This window comes from Camelus dromedarius, chromosome 3, assembly GCF_036321535.1.
Source record: "Camelus dromedarius isolate mCamDro1 chromosome 3, mCamDro1.pat, whole genome shotgun sequence".
In the NCBI taxonomy this organism is placed as follows: domain Eukaryota; kingdom Metazoa; phylum Chordata; class Mammalia; order Artiodactyla; family Camelidae; genus Camelus; species Camelus dromedarius.
In genome coordinates, this window is record NC_087438.1 from 54,760,511 (window position 1) to 54,777,011 (window position 16,501).

General features: G+C 41.0%; 3 protein-coding genes across 7 annotated transcripts in view; 2 read left to right on the forward strand and 1 right to left on the reverse strand.

Moving 5' to 3' along the window:
- Window positions 1-9,137, forward strand: part of ATG10 (autophagy related 10) — a 210,380-nt gene extending 201,243 nt beyond the window's left edge. For 3 of the 4 annotated variants that reach the window (XM_064482095.1, XM_031447564.2, XM_064482104.1), the window contains one exon: window positions 469-9,137. In XM_064482095.1, coding sequence (XP_064338165.1) covers window positions 469-568 — 100 coding nt within the window. In that variant the 3' untranslated portion in view covers window positions 569-9,137. The remainder of the gene's footprint in view (window positions 1-468) is intronic. The other variant, XM_031447570.2, reaches the window with a different exon arrangement.
- Window positions 9,138-13,292: 4,155 nt separating this feature from the next.
- RPS23 (ribosomal protein S23) lies at window positions 13,293-15,219 on the reverse strand. Its single transcript, XM_010982014.3, has 4 exons — window positions 15,077-15,219; window positions 14,447-14,606; window positions 13,618-13,738; window positions 13,293-13,489 (listed from the first exon to the last, which is right to left on the reverse strand). Exons 1-4 carry the CDS (start codon window positions 15,078-15,080, stop codon window positions 13,343-13,345), a joined length of 432 nt encoding a protein of 143 aa, XP_010980316.1. The 5' UTR covers window positions 15,081-15,219; the 3' UTR covers window positions 13,293-13,342.
- Window positions 15,220-15,287: 68 nt separating this feature from the next.
- Window positions 15,288-16,501, forward strand: part of LOC105090671 (V-type proton ATPase subunit S1-like protein) — a 37,336-nt gene continuing 36,122 nt past the window's right edge. Inside the window, exon 1 of one of the 2 annotated variants that reach the window (XM_031447578.2) lies at window positions 15,288-15,525. In XM_031447578.2, coding sequence (XP_031303438.1) covers window positions 15,327-15,525 — 199 coding nt within the window. In that variant the 5' untranslated portion in view covers window positions 15,288-15,326. The remainder of the gene's footprint in view (window positions 15,526-16,501) is intronic. The other variant, XM_064482122.1, reaches the window with a different exon arrangement.

Sequence of the window (16,501 nt, forward strand, 5' to 3'; positions counted from 1 at the left end):
ATTAATGCACTGGATTTTTATAATACCCCTGTGAGCTAAGTACCATTATTTTACCTGATATACAGAAAAGGATGCTAAAGCACAGAGGGTTTAAATGACTTGGCCAAGGTCACACAGCTAGTTAAGCGGTAGAACTAGGATTTGAACCCAGGCCATTTTGCCTCAGAGCCATATGCTTAACCACTGCACTCTACTACCTTAGCAAATGCTGTAAGTTGTGTCACATTAAAATCATCAATGGAATTCAGGAGCCCAGAGCCTGGACCTTCCCTTCAACAACTTTAGTGAAGGATTGTCAGTCACTTTGGTCCTCGAGTCCCCATCAAGCAGTGGGCTGGCATTCGGAAATGGTGGGATCCCAGGTGGTGGGCACACGTCTTGGAGGAAAGCCTCATTTCTCCGATTGCTAGTAACTGACTTTCTACTCTCCTCCAACTACAACTGAAACTGTGTTTATTTGTTTCCCAGGAACGTCAACTACATCACATCATGGCTGAGCATCGTAGGGCCAGCTGTTGGGCTGAATGTGCCTCTTAGTTATGCCGGAGCAGCCTCTCAGGATGAATGAAATGTCAGTGGACAAGGTGAAAAGAGAAGCCTGTGCTGCATGTGTTGCTGTCACAAAGATCCAGGTGTCTCTGCTGCACTTAGAGGTGTCATCCCTGCTGGCCCCGCCATGTATTAAGTCTGCTTTCATCTTTAGCAGGCTGGACACTGACTTCTTTGTTTAGTTTTCCAACCAACCAGCTGCTAATTATTTAGGAAGCATTTGATTTTGCTACAATAATCCTCACCCAACTACAGGCCTGGGCAGTTTTATTTTAGAATTGATGTTCTTGAAACAAGTCTTTACTGCTCAGTTAACCTTCTTTTATTCTCTTGGCTTTTGGTTTATTCTTGTTCTTCTGATTCTTTTATTGAGCCAAAGAGCTTAGAAGAATGTTGAAAGTTTACGTGGCCAGCCCTGGTTTTAACAGGATCAATATTGTGCAAGATTTCAGCTCACCGACGTTTTGACATGGATGGTTGCCCTTGGAAGCAAATGTCTGCAGCAGCTGATACGCTGCATGTTTAGAAGAAACACTGGAAAGACACAAATCACTATAAATAGCAAAAATGAATTTAACTGGGTCATAGAAATACTGACGTCATCAGGGCATCTCCAGGTCATTCTTTCATGCCTGAGACTCGTGCTTTTCGTCTTTAATATGAGAATAAGAAGCTATCTCATAGTGTTGCTGTGAGAAGCACATGAGATGCTTAGTGCGAGAGAAAATATCGTAAAGTATTATACAAATATTCATTAAATGCTCACTTTCTTGTATTTGATTATTAGTTGCTCATTCTGTCAGTAGCCAGTAAGTTTAACAGCCAGTAAGGTATTAAGGTGAATCTAATAGGAAGAATTTTCAGTTTAGAGTTGCTTGCTTTTCATTTTAACTTCCTAGGGTCTGAAACTAAGAGAAAAATGTAGTTGCCTCTTTAGAGCATCTGGATTAGTGTCTGTCAGTGAGGGATGTACCTTAGAATCCCGTGAGACTCTTAAAATTCAGACACTGGGCCGAAACAGCCTCTCTGGGGTGATTCTGATGCTTATGTTCTCACAGAAGCTCTGGTCTGGATAAACCCTTCGAGCTGCATTTATGTGTATTGTTTTCGTCTCCCAACAGGCCTTTTCCAGTTCTGTGCACAGCTCTGGCAAGCTGGACCTAACTTCCTAACGTTGTCTGGGCATCGCCCCCAGACTCTAAATAGTAAGAAAGTCTAAGAGGTGTTTGCTCGCGAGGCGGCCCACTTGGGGGAAGCAGTGAGGATGAGAGGATTATCTGCGGGCAAATTGCAGACGTCTGTGACAGCCCTGCCAGTGTCTGGATTACGGGCTAAACTCTCACACAGAGAGCACAAGTAGAGAAAGGGTTAATTCAAACTGCTAGAAAAGCTAAAAGTAAATTTTAAAACGCTGAGCTGCACGTATTCATGCTGGGATGAGAGACTCCCTACATGCTTGCTGGGCATTTTGGTATTTACCACTTAACATCTTTTCAACTTCAGCAAGGGATTTTTCCCCCCACTCCTCTAATGTAAACACAGATTTCTGAGCAAGTCATTTCTCAAGCCATGTCATTTCCGGGATAAAAAAAAAATGTAATAATGTATTATCTGGATGATGTACTCATCTGGAAATATTAGTTATCCTTCGCTTACAGATTTTGAAATGATAGAATCCTGTTATTTTGGGGCCAGTGTGTAGTGGTGCAAAATGATAGAACTTTTTTTTTAAGTTAAGAAAAAGGTTTTTTCTGATTGCTAAAGACCTAAAAATTCATCAGTGGCAGAAAAAAGTTCTGAAGAGCTCCCTCCCCAGATAGATCTCTCTCCTCAAACAGCTCTATTCCTTTTGAGAATTTTTTCACTTAAAAAATTTAATTTTTGGTTGATAAAAATTTCCATTTTTTAAGACTGCAGTTATATAACAGACTGTTTTCCCAACAGTCATAAGACATTAGAAAATATTTTGTTTTGTCAAAGTAACAGTTCTTTCTCTGTAACATGAGGATCTTTCCTCAGGGTTTCCTCTCCTGCTAATACAATGCGAAGCCCCTTCGGTCAGAAACAAAGCTGGTTAAAGCTGCTACCAGCCAGTCTTCTAAACTCTGCTCTTGTGTGACTTTGGAAAAACAGCTTCACCTCTTTGGTTCTCTGTTTCCATGCCTGCACAGTGAGGAGGTTCAGCCATGTGACTCATGAGGCCCACCCCGATTCTTGGCTCTGTGAAATAGGGAGAAGTCTAGAGAGCTAGACTATGAGGCTGGTTTGCCTCTAGCTTTGTCTAATTTTCTTTATGTCTTTTAGTCTGTTATCACTTCTGTTTTTAAAAGTTCCTAATATCAACCCCACTCACCCTACAAAGGCATAGACATCAAAATTGTAAATGTGAGTCTGAATGCACTTCATAACTAACAGTGCTGTGTGGAGTTGGGGGAGAGTGGACAATCGGCCCTGCTCCTGTGACAGAGCGTACCTACTCCCTCCCACCTCAGTTCAGGCCCGATTCCACCCCAGGCGAGTGGGCCTGAGGTCTTTTCTGCCCACAGCCTCCTCTGACCATCTGACTGTTGCTCAGGCTGGTTTCCACCTGGAAATGCTTCCTTCCTCATCTCTCTCCCCAAGTTTCTACCTGGTCTACATGACTCACTCTTTTACAAAGCCATCTCTGATTCCCACAGCCCCTCCTGGTGAACCTCTTCCTTCATAATCACTGTACTTAGGCAGAGTAGCATTTAATTGTCTCCTTTTCACTCTGGATTTGATGGATAGTAAATAAATTACTGACCCACTTTTTGGAGGGTATGTTGTAAGGTGGCATGCATGGAAGAGTCGCTGTCTGCCCCTTGTAAGTCATCCATGGAAGCTTCTTGGTCTGGGGACCGGAGTGGGTGGGTGAACCAGTTCGTTGAGTGACTGGAAAGGCCAGAGGCTAGCTTACAAGCTGGAGGTTAAAAAATGAAGCTACTCTCCCCCTCCAAAAAAAATGAAATAGGAAAAAAAAGTCAGTAGTGGGTTTTTGCATCCATTTCTCCCGAAATACAGTTTTTATTCATATTCTCAAGATATTAGGCAATGGAGATCTGTATTGTCAATAACAGCTCTTACATAATTCAGGAGAGCTGATATTGCAGTGAGTTGGATTTTTTTTAGGATTAAAATTTGAAAATAAGAATATGCACATATTCACTTCAGTGGATACTTATTGAGTTCCCCCTTTTTCTGAGCTCTAGGCTTGGTGGCAGTGGCAGCAAACAGAGAGACCTGACTCAGGCTCATAAGGATGCCCAGGTCCAGTGGAGAAGATGGACAAGAAGATGCAGGGACGGTGGGATGTGTGCTATGGCAGAGGTTTGGAAGGCAAGCAACAGGGAAAGTTCACAGAAGAGGAATGTGAAAGGAGTGAAACTCTTAGGATTTAGCCAGGTCAGGAAAGGAGCAGATACCTTGAAGGTGTGTATGGGGAAGTGGTAAAGAGTGAGGCTGGCTATCAGGACTGGAGCCAGGTCTGGGGAGCATTTATTGCTACACTGAGGATTAGTATTTGGCCTGAAAACCACAAAGAGCCGCTGAGGGAATTCAAGTAGAGCGGTTAGAGTGATCACATTTGCATTTTAGAAAGAACTTGTATCTTTAAAGTGACTAATCACAGACACTTTCTTGGTTTTTTCACCAACAGATACTGGCCCTCATGCTTTAGAAGGTACAGGAGTGCAGAAAGGGCTGGGAGTAGGCCAAGGACAATTTTTTATTCTTGCCTAGGGCCTTCCAAAGCAAAACCTGCCAGTGTCTGAAAAGCCTGAGTCCCAGTTTACTGTGTTACATGGGGTGAGTCACTGCACCTCTCTGAGCCTCTGTTTCCTGTATATTAAGTGGAAGAAGGGATATTAATTCAAGTAAAATCAATTTATTGGTTTATGACCAGTATTTATCTTTTTTAATGAAATAGAATGTGTTTGGGGAAAAATCCCATTTGTTTCTCCTTTACTCTCACAATACTGTCATACTCACCACACGTCTGACACTAAGTGTTGTGGGTTTTCCATATATCAGACAAGTCTGCAACACCTGCTGGGTGTTCTACAATTAAGTTCAGTTCTCACACTATCTACTTGGAGTTTTAGCATCAGATCCATAAGACTGCCCCATTTAAGATACGAGTTGCAAGTCCAAGGTTGTCACCTATATTTTTAACTGACCAGCCATAAATTGGGGTTCCCATGAACCCCACCTTGGGTTCAGTAATTTGCTAGAATGGTTCATAGTACTCAGGGAAACACTTACTTATGCTTACCAGTTTGTTATATAACAAAGGATATGATCAAGGATATGGATAAAGAGCTACATAGGGCAGGGTCCAGGAGGGTCCCAAGTGCAAGAACTTCTGTCCCCAAGGAAGTGGGGTGCACCACCCTCCTGGAATGTAGATGTGTTCACCAGTCTGGAAGCTCTCTGAACCACATACTTTTGGAATTTTTATGGAGGCTTCATCATGTAGAAATGATCAATCATTAACTCCAATTCTAGCCCTGCTCCCCTTCCCCAGTGATGAGGGATGGGGCTGAAAGTTCCAAGCTTCTGATCCAGAGCTTGGTCTTTCTGGTGACCAGCCCCCATCCTGAAGCTATTCAGGAGCCCGCCCAGAGTCACCTCGTTAGAACAAAACTATCACCCAGGAAATTCTGAGGCATTTAGGGGCTCTCTGTTAGGAACTGGGATCAAAGACCAAATATTGGAACAAAAGATGCTCCTCATAATCTCATCACTAAGGAAATTTCAAGGGTTTTAGGAGTTCTGTGCCAGGAACCTGGGGCAGAGACCAATATATGTTTTCTGTTATTTCAGAGATACATAGAAAGGAGTGCAATGCACGTAGTGAAGGTATTATTGTTTTGTGAAACTTTAATTTCAAGTACATGCATAGAAAATCTGTATTATGATGTGTGTATGTGCGCATGTGCTAGGTTGTGATGTAAGTGTATTTCTAACTCCAGGGAGCAGTCAGAGATTTAAATGTGATGTAAGTGTATTTCTAACTCCAGGGAGCAGTCAGAGATTTAAAAACTAATGGACAAATAAGCTCCCTTGCAATTCTAAGAATCTCTGATTCTCTTCTCATGCTGCTGACCAGTAAGTTGCTAAAGGTTGTTCTAGAAGGTATAGGAAGTACTTAACTATTATCGTGCCCATGGCACTGGGCTACTTCGATATGCACATAGTTTCTCACAGCTCTCCCTCTGGATTTCTGTAGGGCTTGTCTGTAAAAGTGATTTCACATTTTATTCTTAAATTTAATAGTGTTCTTTAAAGCAGTTCTGTAATGCCAAGCCCTTGCTTTAATTTTTTTTGTGTTGTCAATATTGACACCTAGTGGTAAAAGAGCCCTATTACAAATACTCTGAATTCTAGACTGTTAGAACTTAAAGTGATCTTAGAGGTCACCAAGTCCCATTTGGTAAATTAGGTTAAAAATGAACTGGAAACGCAATGTATTCCAACGTTCAGATAAAGTTCACATTAGAATAAATAAAGCCTCTGGCTAGGTGGTGATTTCTTGGATTACCTTGAAGTTTTTCAAATAACTAGAAATCACTGTTAGGCAGAAGTTAAACAAAGTATGCTGTGATAGGCTAACAAGAAATCATAGTTCAATAAATCTACAGCCTTTGGTGTGTTGGTATTTACGTATGTACGCCAGATCTTCAGGGCTGAGCATGGCTATTATTTCTTTTATATCAAAACGTACCAAATAGTTTTAGGGCTTTTAGGTTGTTTCTAATTCTTCACTGTTTATTTAACATGCATTCATTGGGCACTTACTTCCTGAATGTTCAAGACCTGTGCTGAGGATATACTGTTCAGTAGGACAGACAAAGCCCTTCCCTCAGAGAACTTTCCAAATGTAATGCAGTAAGATATGTGTGCAGAAATAGTTACATCCTGTTTCTTTGGGTTACACCCTCACTAAGGGAATAAACAGGTCAAAGGATATGGAATGTCTTGAGATTTTTGATTCATGCTGCTCAGTTATTCACCAATAAGGCTATCCCAGTTTGCATTCCCCAAAGCAGTCTGTGTGCTACCATTTCCTAAAATCTTTGAAAATAATTTTATTTTACTGTGCTTTTATTATTGATCATTTTCTCCTCTGGTCTTGCTACAATTTGCATGGCTTCTCATTTTTGTTTCTTCCCAATGTGGTATATATTTCGCAGTGTGACCAGGGTTAGTTTGTAGCCTCTCTGTTGTACACTTGATTACCCCACATCTTCATTTTGCCCCATGCGAGCTGACTGTCTATGTACTGGTTTGTACAGCCAGAGAGTATGGCAGTTAAACGATAAGGATTTGTATGATTTAAAAAAATTATTATGGGAAATTTCATACAGACTCACAAGTAAAGAAGATTGTACAATGAACCTTCACATACCTATAAGTCGGAATCAGCAACTACCAGGATTTTTGCCACATTTGCTTCATTTAACCCTTGTTTTTTACTTTATATTTGCTCAGATTTTTTTTAAACACAGACATTATGTCATTTGTTTTTACAGGTGCACGCTGAACATTTTTTATTTGATCTTTTCTGTTAAGTTTTACTCCAAACTTAGGTGTTAAAGTATCTTTGGGATTTGCCCTCTGCTTTTACTTCTGAGTGTGGGGTTTGTAACGTCTTTCTTATTCTGCATTTGCCAGTGATATTGGGGAACTTTTCTCTAAAATGGCCCCCTGTTCTGTTATTGGGTCAGCTGGTGCCATCAAAGCAGAACGTGAAATGTGCTAGTTGCAGGTTCTGCAGCCTGGATTACCCATCCGCAGATCCTCACCACGCTGAGGACATTTCATAGATGCTGTCAAACCACAGGCAACGTCTCACGACCATTCTCAGGTGTGATTAAATTGAGTAATTATGTAATATGTGACTAAATCTGCTCACTGTTGTACAAATTTAAACAGTAGCTTGTTTCTTAGGCAGAAACTCCTTCAAAAATCTGAAAAATGTATAGACCCCCTTTTCAGAAAAATATGTGTGTATGTGTGTGTATGCTTACAGAAAAATCAGAAAATTCTACATAGTTTCAGGAGGACACACACACACACACACACACACACACACACCCCGCTATCCCGCTATGTTATGTCATGGGCAGGAGGAAGAGGGATATGGTGACAGGGAAAAAACTACCTAATTATAAACATAAGAAAATGTGTAAAATACAGAGTGAACGGAAGTCAACTATTGCATATACTAGCACTGAAATTTTAAGAAAATACTTGGAATATATCAAGAACTGAAGGAGGGGCAAAGTGGTCCAACGTATCTGCAAACACACACAAAAACAGAATACCTGAAGCTGTCAAGCTACATAGAAAAAATATATATGTCTTCTCATAAACCAGATAAATAAATGCTCAAAGCTGTTGGGGGAAAAGATATGACAAAACAATCTATTTCATGTCATTGTTTCCAAAACAGGTATTAATAGACAAAACCTGTTTCAACAAGTAACATTTCCCTCCACTGTTCTCAGCTGTGATTGACATAAAAAGTTATTTAAAATGTGGCTCACTCTGCCCACTATTGTTCAGATTTAAACATTTGCTGGTTGTAAGAGGTAAGAAAGCAGTATAATATATTTATCCACATCTAGACTTATTTGAAAATGTGGGTATGCTCAGCATGTCCTACCCTTTTAACCCAACCAAGTAACATGACCCCTTGTTCTACTTCTAATTAACTACAGTGAATGAGATTTAGAAAGCTAGACTTCAAACACAAACAAACAAAAACTCCTACACTATGAATAGATTAGATAATTTATGTCAATAACTTATTACCACAAGTAAGGACCTGCGGAGGAAGCTGACACTTCTCAGACTGGAAAGTCTGAAGAGGTGATCTGGGGTCATGATTTCCTCTTCTCCCTCCTACAGGAGAAACTCCTTAGCATCAGAGTTGCCATTTGAAAGCTTCAGGTCCTCTGGGAAGCAATGATGACGTTCATCACATCTGGCTCGAGTTCTAAGTGCTGTATGTGAGTAGCTCCATCATTTTGAAGATACACACCACATACTAAAGTCTGAATGCGGTGGCGACTGTGTGTGTGTCTGCATATTTGGAAATATGGGTTGTCACTCCTGGGTCCCTTCAAATGTGTCACTCTAAAAATGATTTTCCCCATGAGACAACTTACACTTAAAAACATTCAGTTGTTGAATGTTTTAATACTTTGCTCTAAAACTCCTGTGGTGACATTACCATGACAATAAGCTTTGAAAATCCACTTCTTTTCCTCACACACTAATAAACATGCCATACCTTTTCCAAATAATACAGATGGAAATTGTGCTAGAAACTAGAAATGCTTAGTACAACCTATGAAGGCAATCTCCCAACTACAATATCATAAGAAATGTAAGTTAACACTTGGATGATCCATTTAAACAGATTTTATAGGTTAAAATAAAGATTATACAAGTAGCTGTTAGTGAAAATTTTGGTGTAATATGGTAATTTATAATCTTGGTCTCTTTTCTCGACTTTGTGTAAAACCAATAAAGAAATGTTAGCTACTCTGTCAACCTTGAAACAGACTCCAGGAATGTTATCTATAGCATGATCATTATAACCAAATCCTGCCGCCAGACATTTACCTGGAATGAAATATAGAAAATACATATATACAAAGATACACATTCAAATTTGCATAGCTGTCAAATTAGAACCATGTCTCTCAGCTCTATCAAAAAATAAAAGGGAAAAAAACCATATATTTGAGGCATTGTGTATTTCCCTAATATAGTTTAAAGTTTTTTGCAGAACATCACTAACTTGTATGTTTCAACATTTCCATATAAACATACAGAAAATTTACTAATCATGTTATACCTTCCCTTCAAAAAGTGCAAAACAAAAACTTATTAAATACCCAGCATAAATTTATACAATATCAGGCTAAGTAGCTGCCTGTAAGGCAGTGTTTACTATGTTGCTCTGAGGTGGATCTCCTACATGAACGGTTTAATTTAGAGGATGGACTCCTGGTTTCAGCTGTGCTGATTACTTGGGGAAGTTATTTGAAAAATACTGAAGAGCTACCTTTTTTGGGCTTCTGGCTTATAAAATGAGGTGGCTGGAATAGAGCAGGAGTATCCCCATCAGTGGGATGGCTACATAAAGACTGCCTTAGAGCTCGTTGAAAAGACAGATTTCTCCCAGAAATACCATAAAGATGGTTTCCCAGAAGATCAGGTGTACTTGTATAATCTAACAAATGCCTTAGGGATTCTGATGTTCTCGATTTGGGAACCATAGGACTCAATGATCTCCAGATTCTTTCTGCACACTAACAATTTCTGATCTGTTTGGGGTTTGCTAGGCAAATACAAGATGTAACATAAATTAATTATTCATTCACAATTTTTTAAACCTTTTAATCAACAAGTAATTTAAGACTCACAAGAAATTGCAAAAACACTATCATTTGTATACTTCACCCAACCTTGCCTTAATGATAACATATTTGATAACCAGAGTATATTCTCAAAACCAGTAAATTGGCATTTATAACACTATTAACTAAACTACAGATTTACTTGTATTTCAATTTTTATGCTCTTTTTTGGTATACAGCACTTTGAAATTCCATCACAAGTATTGATTTGTGTAAACGTTACCACAATCAGGACAGAACTGCTCCATCACCACAAAGACACCCCCTGGTGCTACCCTTTTGTAGTTCGACTACCATCCTTCATCCGTAGCAACTACCCATCTCTTCTCTGTTGCTGTAATTTTTTTCAAGAATTTTATATAAATGAAATGTTACAGGACCTATGTAACCTTTTCAGTTTGGCTTTTTGTGCTTAGCATACCACTAAGAAACATCAAAGTTGTTGCTTGCAACAAGTGTCTTTTATGACTGAGTAGCATTTCACTTACAGATGTAACCACAGTTTACCTGTTTGCCCACTGAAAGACATTTATGTTGCTCTAGTTCTTGACTATCATAAATAAATTTGCCATGAACACGTGTGTACAGGATTTTGTGTGGGCAGATGTTTCATCTTTATATGATAACTACCCAGGAGTGCAATTGCTGGATCTAAAGTATATGTTAACTCTCTAAGGAACTGTCAAACTTTGCCAGAGTGACTGTACCATTTCTTAGTCCCACCAACAATCTAGTTGCTCCAGTCTCACCAGTGCTTGGTATTGTCAGTATTTTAAATTTTAGTCATTAGGTAGGTGTATACTGGTATCATCTCCTTATGATTTTAACTTACATTTTTCTAATGGCTAATGATGTTAATCATCTTTTCACGTGCTTGTCATCTCTTCAGGGAAGTATTTATTCATTCGCCCATTTTGTAATAGGATTGTTTTCTTAGTTTTGAGATTAGGGAGTTCTTCATATATTTTGGATACAAGTCTTTTATTGGATATGTAATTTGCAAATATTTTCTCCCAGTCTGTAGTCTGTTTTTTCATCTTCTTGACAAGATATCTCACAGAGCAAAAGATTTTTATTTTGATTAAGTCCACTTTATCCTTTGTGTGTGTGTGGAATGTGCTTTGAAGTGTGATGTCTTAGAATTCTTCACCTGACCCTGCCATGAAGATGTTGTTTTCTTCTAGTTTTTACAGCTTTACTTTTTATATTCAGATATATTATCCATTTTGAGTTAGTTTTTGTATAAGGTGTGAAATTTAGATTGAAGTCCATTTTTTTGCAAATGGAAGTCCACACAATTTATTGAAAAAACTGTCTTCCGTTGAACTGCTTTTGTATGTCAAGTCAGTTGGCCATACCTGTATATTTATGGAGTCTCCTATTTTCCCATTTTATTGATCTGTGTCTGTCCCTCCAATACACCATTTTGTTTACTGTAGCTACAAATTATCTTAAAACCAGTTTGTGATTCCTCTACCTTTATTCTTTATTTTCAATATTGTACTGGCTATTGTAGTCCTTTTGCCTTTCCATAATTTTTAGAATTAACTTTTCTACTTCTACCAAAAAGAGCTGCTGGGATTTTGCTTAAATTTTGCAACCATGATGAGTGCCTCATTTTTTCTTCCTCTATAGCAGCGCCAGGCAGAACTTTGAGATGGATCCAAAAATGAAGGGGCTCTGGTCACAAAGTGTGAGGGAGTAGGGGTTGGGATGGTGGGAAGGCTGAGGGAACTTAAATCAGTCTTGAACACTTTTGGGTCTGAGGTGTCTGTGGTAGATTTATGGGTCAGTCAGTTGTCACAGGACGGGGGCATCCTGGGTGTACCAAGGAGACAAGTGCAAGCCAGCCTTCATTGCAGGATGCCTTAACTCCTTCCAGGAAAGTTTATCCTTCGCAGCAGGAGCTAGACATGCCCAGAATAGATGTGGTCTCTGACCCTCCTCCCTCGTGCACACCCTGTAGGTCCACCCCACCCACTGGCAGTTTCCTGTCCCTGCTTTTAATCCTCAGGCCTCTGCCCTCCCCATGTCTGAGCCTGGGGTGAAACCACGTGTCCCCATGCAGCCTCTTCTGGTGGGTCAGGTGGAGGGTCAGTTATGACCATCTGGAAGCATCTGGTCAGCCTTTGGGAATGGCTTAATCAGTAACTGCAACTATAAGCACCAGGAAGCATTGGGATGGAAAGACAAACTATGTCTAATTACCACATACAAATGTACCTAGTTAACATGTATATCTTAATGTCAAATATATTTCAATTGAAAAAAAAGAGCCAATCTGTCTCTACCTTTTTTGTGACAAGTATAAGCACAAGTGTGAATGTGGGATCAGTGGTTTAAGGTAGGACAGCAGGTGACATGCCAGGGGGGGACCTAAAGCTGGATGGGGAATGCAGGTTTGAGCAAGTGAGGTCAGCTTTTAGGAGCAGCCAGGGAACACACGACACACAAGGTCTCCTATGTCAAGATCAAATTCTGGTCTTTATCTTCTAGAAGATGGGAAGCCAAAAAGTTCTATCTTCCAAAGATTCTAACATGACCCAACATTAGACTGATCAAATTAACTCATACCTATTAATGCTGCCAAAAGCAGCTCCTCACTAACTTAAGATTTTAGATTGATTTTTACCATTTTTCCCTAAGGAAATTTTGAAACAACTATTTGTGGCACGGGGCCCCTATGGACCCAACCAACACCCAGCTTCAATCATCAAAACTATTCAAATTATCTGGACCATTTCTACCTAGTCACTTCCATTACTTTGTGTGCCTTGAAGTAAACCTCAAGGTCAAAATCTAGGTTACTGATAAGCTTTGGACAAAGATAAGCACCTAGATTAACTTTCCATAACTCATCTCCCTTACTCCTCTTGCCTTAATTTGCCAGGCATACATGTCCATTAACTTAATTGTGTAATGCCTAAGTTTTGCTATCATATACATACTTAAAACATGGGCCCTGACCTTGAGCTAACTGAAAACCACCAGAGCAGGGAGCAACTTGAGCACCTTATTTATCATACTGGGTCCCTAAATGGATCCAAGAATGTACATTGCCCAGCGTTCCCAAGATGATACCCACTAGAAGCTCTGAGTTTTTAGACCCTCTACACAGGAATACTGTACATTTAGCTATTCCAGATTTAACCCATAGTTTGTTTACTCCATGGAGAAGGGAAAAAAACTTACCAATCCCACTTTAAAAAATTCTGAACTGTTTTCCCAATCTCCTAAAATTGGTAAAGCATACAGTGCATCTCCATGGTAACAAAAATAAGACACAGAATGTGTTTTTGGCATATGAAAATTTATTACTATTGTGCTTTCACCATAAAAACTTATGATCTTGGTCTTTCCTTCTTGCCTTTGTATAAAGCCAAGAGAGAGACATTGGCTACTTTGACCACCTTAAAGCGGACTCCAGGAATGTCACCAACAGCATGTCCTTTACGACCAAATCCAGCAACCAGAACTTCATCATTTTCCTGGAATAAAAACCAACAGTTTACTTCTGGTGTAAGTGGCAATCACTAAAAATGCCCACTCATCCTATAAATGGTGGTGGTGGGGGACACCACTCCAGGAACAGAAGCTAACAGACTAAAACACTTACCTCGATAAAATTCAAACAACCATCATTGGGTACAAAGGCTGTGATTTTTTTGCCATTCTTGATTAGCTGAACCCTGACACACTTCCTGATGGCAGAATTTGGCTGTTTGGCTTCAACCCCTCTGAAATATAAACAGCATAACAGAGTCAACTGGCTTTCTGAAAAGGGGCACATTTTAATTCATTAAGCATAAAACTTATTAAATAGTAGTATTCCTACCTTTTCAACCCATTCCTAAATTGCTAAACTTCAACCAAGTTCTTCCTCATAATGAAACTAATTAGGACAATAGGGGAAACTTCTGGCCTCCTTATAGTTGTAAAATATGAACCAAGAACTAAAGCTAGAAAACCTGCATTCAAATCCTGACTGCCACTAAATTGGACGGGGCCACATGAAATTATCATTTTGTAAAATCTTAAAAAGAGTTGAGTACTGGCAAGTTCACGTGGCTCAATCTTCGTTGGATAACATCACTGAAGAAACTTCTTTATGTTAGTTTTCTTAAGTGGAAAGATCTGACTGCAAATATTAAGTATTTGATGGGTACAAACTGCTCAGAACAGTTTCCACACATATTAAGGTCTCATAATGTTCCTTATTTCATTATCGTTACTTTCTCCCCTCCAACGCCATCCCAATCCCTTCCAAACTAATGCGAAAAATTGAAAAACCTTTGGGGCTTATCTAACCCTAGCCCTCATGTTACCAATTTTCCAACAAACGTGGCTACACAAAGACCTAGAATTTACATTAAACCTCTTTAAGCGCATTTATCTCGAGTTAACCACTAAAACACTGAAAGAAGCAGCAGAGGACTTTAACTCACACTTTTTCAAGCACAATTCCCTTTGCATGAGAAGCGCCTCCAAAAGGGTTGGCCTTCAGGGCTGTGCCCAAATGGGCTTTCTTGTACTGTTTATCATGCCACTTCTGGTCTCGTCGGTGGCTGCGGAGCTTCCTGGCAGTACGAAGACCGCGACACTTGCCTAAAAATCAAAATCACCTTAGTTCCCCAGTGAAAACACCCAACCGTATTCTAATATCTCAGACACTAGCCTCACCTGGACTATAGGCCAGTAGGCTCTGGCATCACATCTCAGCCCAGGGTCCGAACCTCCAAGTTCCCCTTCAACAAACTAAGACGTGGACACAAGCGCCCGGATAGCTGCGTCTTCCCAACGGAACGAAGCCCCGCGCCAACGCTCAGGAGAAGCGTCGCCCCCGCACCTACCCTCCCGGTCCCTCAGTAACTCCAGCTCCACGGCCTCTGCGCCGCACGGGCCCCTTCCCGTCGGGCCATGTGCCTGCGGCAGTGGCGCTCCCTGGCCCTCCCGTCGGCCCCCGGTACGGCTCTCCCGTATGGCTCTCCCTCACGGCTCTGCTCCTATCTGTCCGCCAGTCCCCGAAACCCCGCAGTTCCACCCCAGCCCCCTCAGCCCGGCCAGGGAAAGCTCACCCATCCTGCTGGCGCCACGGGCCTGAGCGAAAGAGAGAAGTCGTCCAGGAAAGAGCCACAAGCCACCGCGCGCGAGCAAGCCCCGCCCAGCCGAGGACCCGTGCGGCTGTCTGCTCAGCGCCCGGTCTGGCCGGCGCCTCTCGGTAGGAAGCGACAAGGCTGCACCACTTTCCAGAATCTTCGTCTTAATGAATTTGTGTGAAATCCAGAGCTATCTAATTTGTACTGTGGTTTATTTCTTTTTGTATGAATGCTGCTGACGGAAGGAACCGGGACTACCAATCCCGGAAGCCTTTGCACAAGATCCGCTCCCAGCGCAGGCGCTCTGGGCAGACCCGCCGGGCGGGCTTCGTGGAGTCGGAGGGAGGGCTTCGTGGTGCCGGAGGGCGGGCGGGTCGGCCCTCGGCGTCAGCGTCATGGAAGGTGGGCCTGCAGTTATAGTTTGGAAAGTAAGACTTCGAAGCGTTAACTCTTACGCACAAGAAGCACAGTAAATTGAAAAACGTTTAGTGAAGCAAGGTGACGTAGTATTTTAAAACCCGAGTATTTGTGAGAGACCCGGCCTTAAACCCTAAAGTTGCTGTTTTGGTTAGGGGACCTTGGGTAATTAATTTAATTAACTCTTTAAACCTCTGGAGAATGAAATAGATATGAAAGTTTTCTGGGATATTGGTTTATTTATAAACTTAAAAAAAAAGTCTTACCTGTGCTGGGCACGGCTCTAGGAATTGGAGATACAACAGTTAAGAGTGAAGTTTTCTGCTCTAAAGTTTATATTCTAGTTGTGAGAAGGTAGGAAATATAGGTGCATTTAAAAATAAAAAAGGTAATTTTACTTACTGGTAAGTGCTATAGAGAAAGTACAGTTGGTTAGGTGATAGTGACTCGGGATGAGGGTGGCTAGTCTGGACAGGGTTGTGTTAGAAGATATCTCTGTGGAGATTACATTTGAGCTGAGGTCCTAAACAGAGGGAGCCATTCAGATAAGTGTGCAGGTAAAGGCTTCCAAGAAGAGGGATTCTGAACAAGTAGAATGGGCTGGCGCTTTCCAAGAGCTGAAGTGTCAGGGGAGGGGCTGCTGAGTGCTTGAGGAGTAGTGTGGCACTAGATGAGGTCTGGGAGGTACACAGGGACATGTAGAGCCTGATCACCATGGTAAAGGCTTTGTTTCCTCTTCCTGTGGTTGAATCTTTGGAAAGTTTTGAACAGGGGAACAACAGATAGGATTTATATTTTCATATGTTCACTCTGGCTGTTGTGAGGAGAAAACTAAGACGAATCCTTGAGGCCAGTTGGGAGGATGTTGTGATAGTTCAATTGGGAAATAATTATGGCTTAGAATCTCAGTCTAGGTGGTAAAAAGTGGTTGTATCAGATACACAGTTTGATGGTAGAGCCAACAGGATTTGCTCAGGACTGTAGGGT

Coding starts and splice junctions, on each gene's coding strand:
- RPS23 (XM_010982014.3), bottom strand. Junction 13,739..14,446: donor GGAATTGTGCTTGAAAAAGT/GTGAGTTAAAGT, acceptor TTTATATTTCAG/AGGGGTTGAAGCCAAACAGC. Junction 13,490..13,617: donor GTTGTTTGAATTTTATCGAG/GTAAGTGTTTTA, acceptor TTTTTATTCCAG/GAAAATGATGAAGTTCTGGT.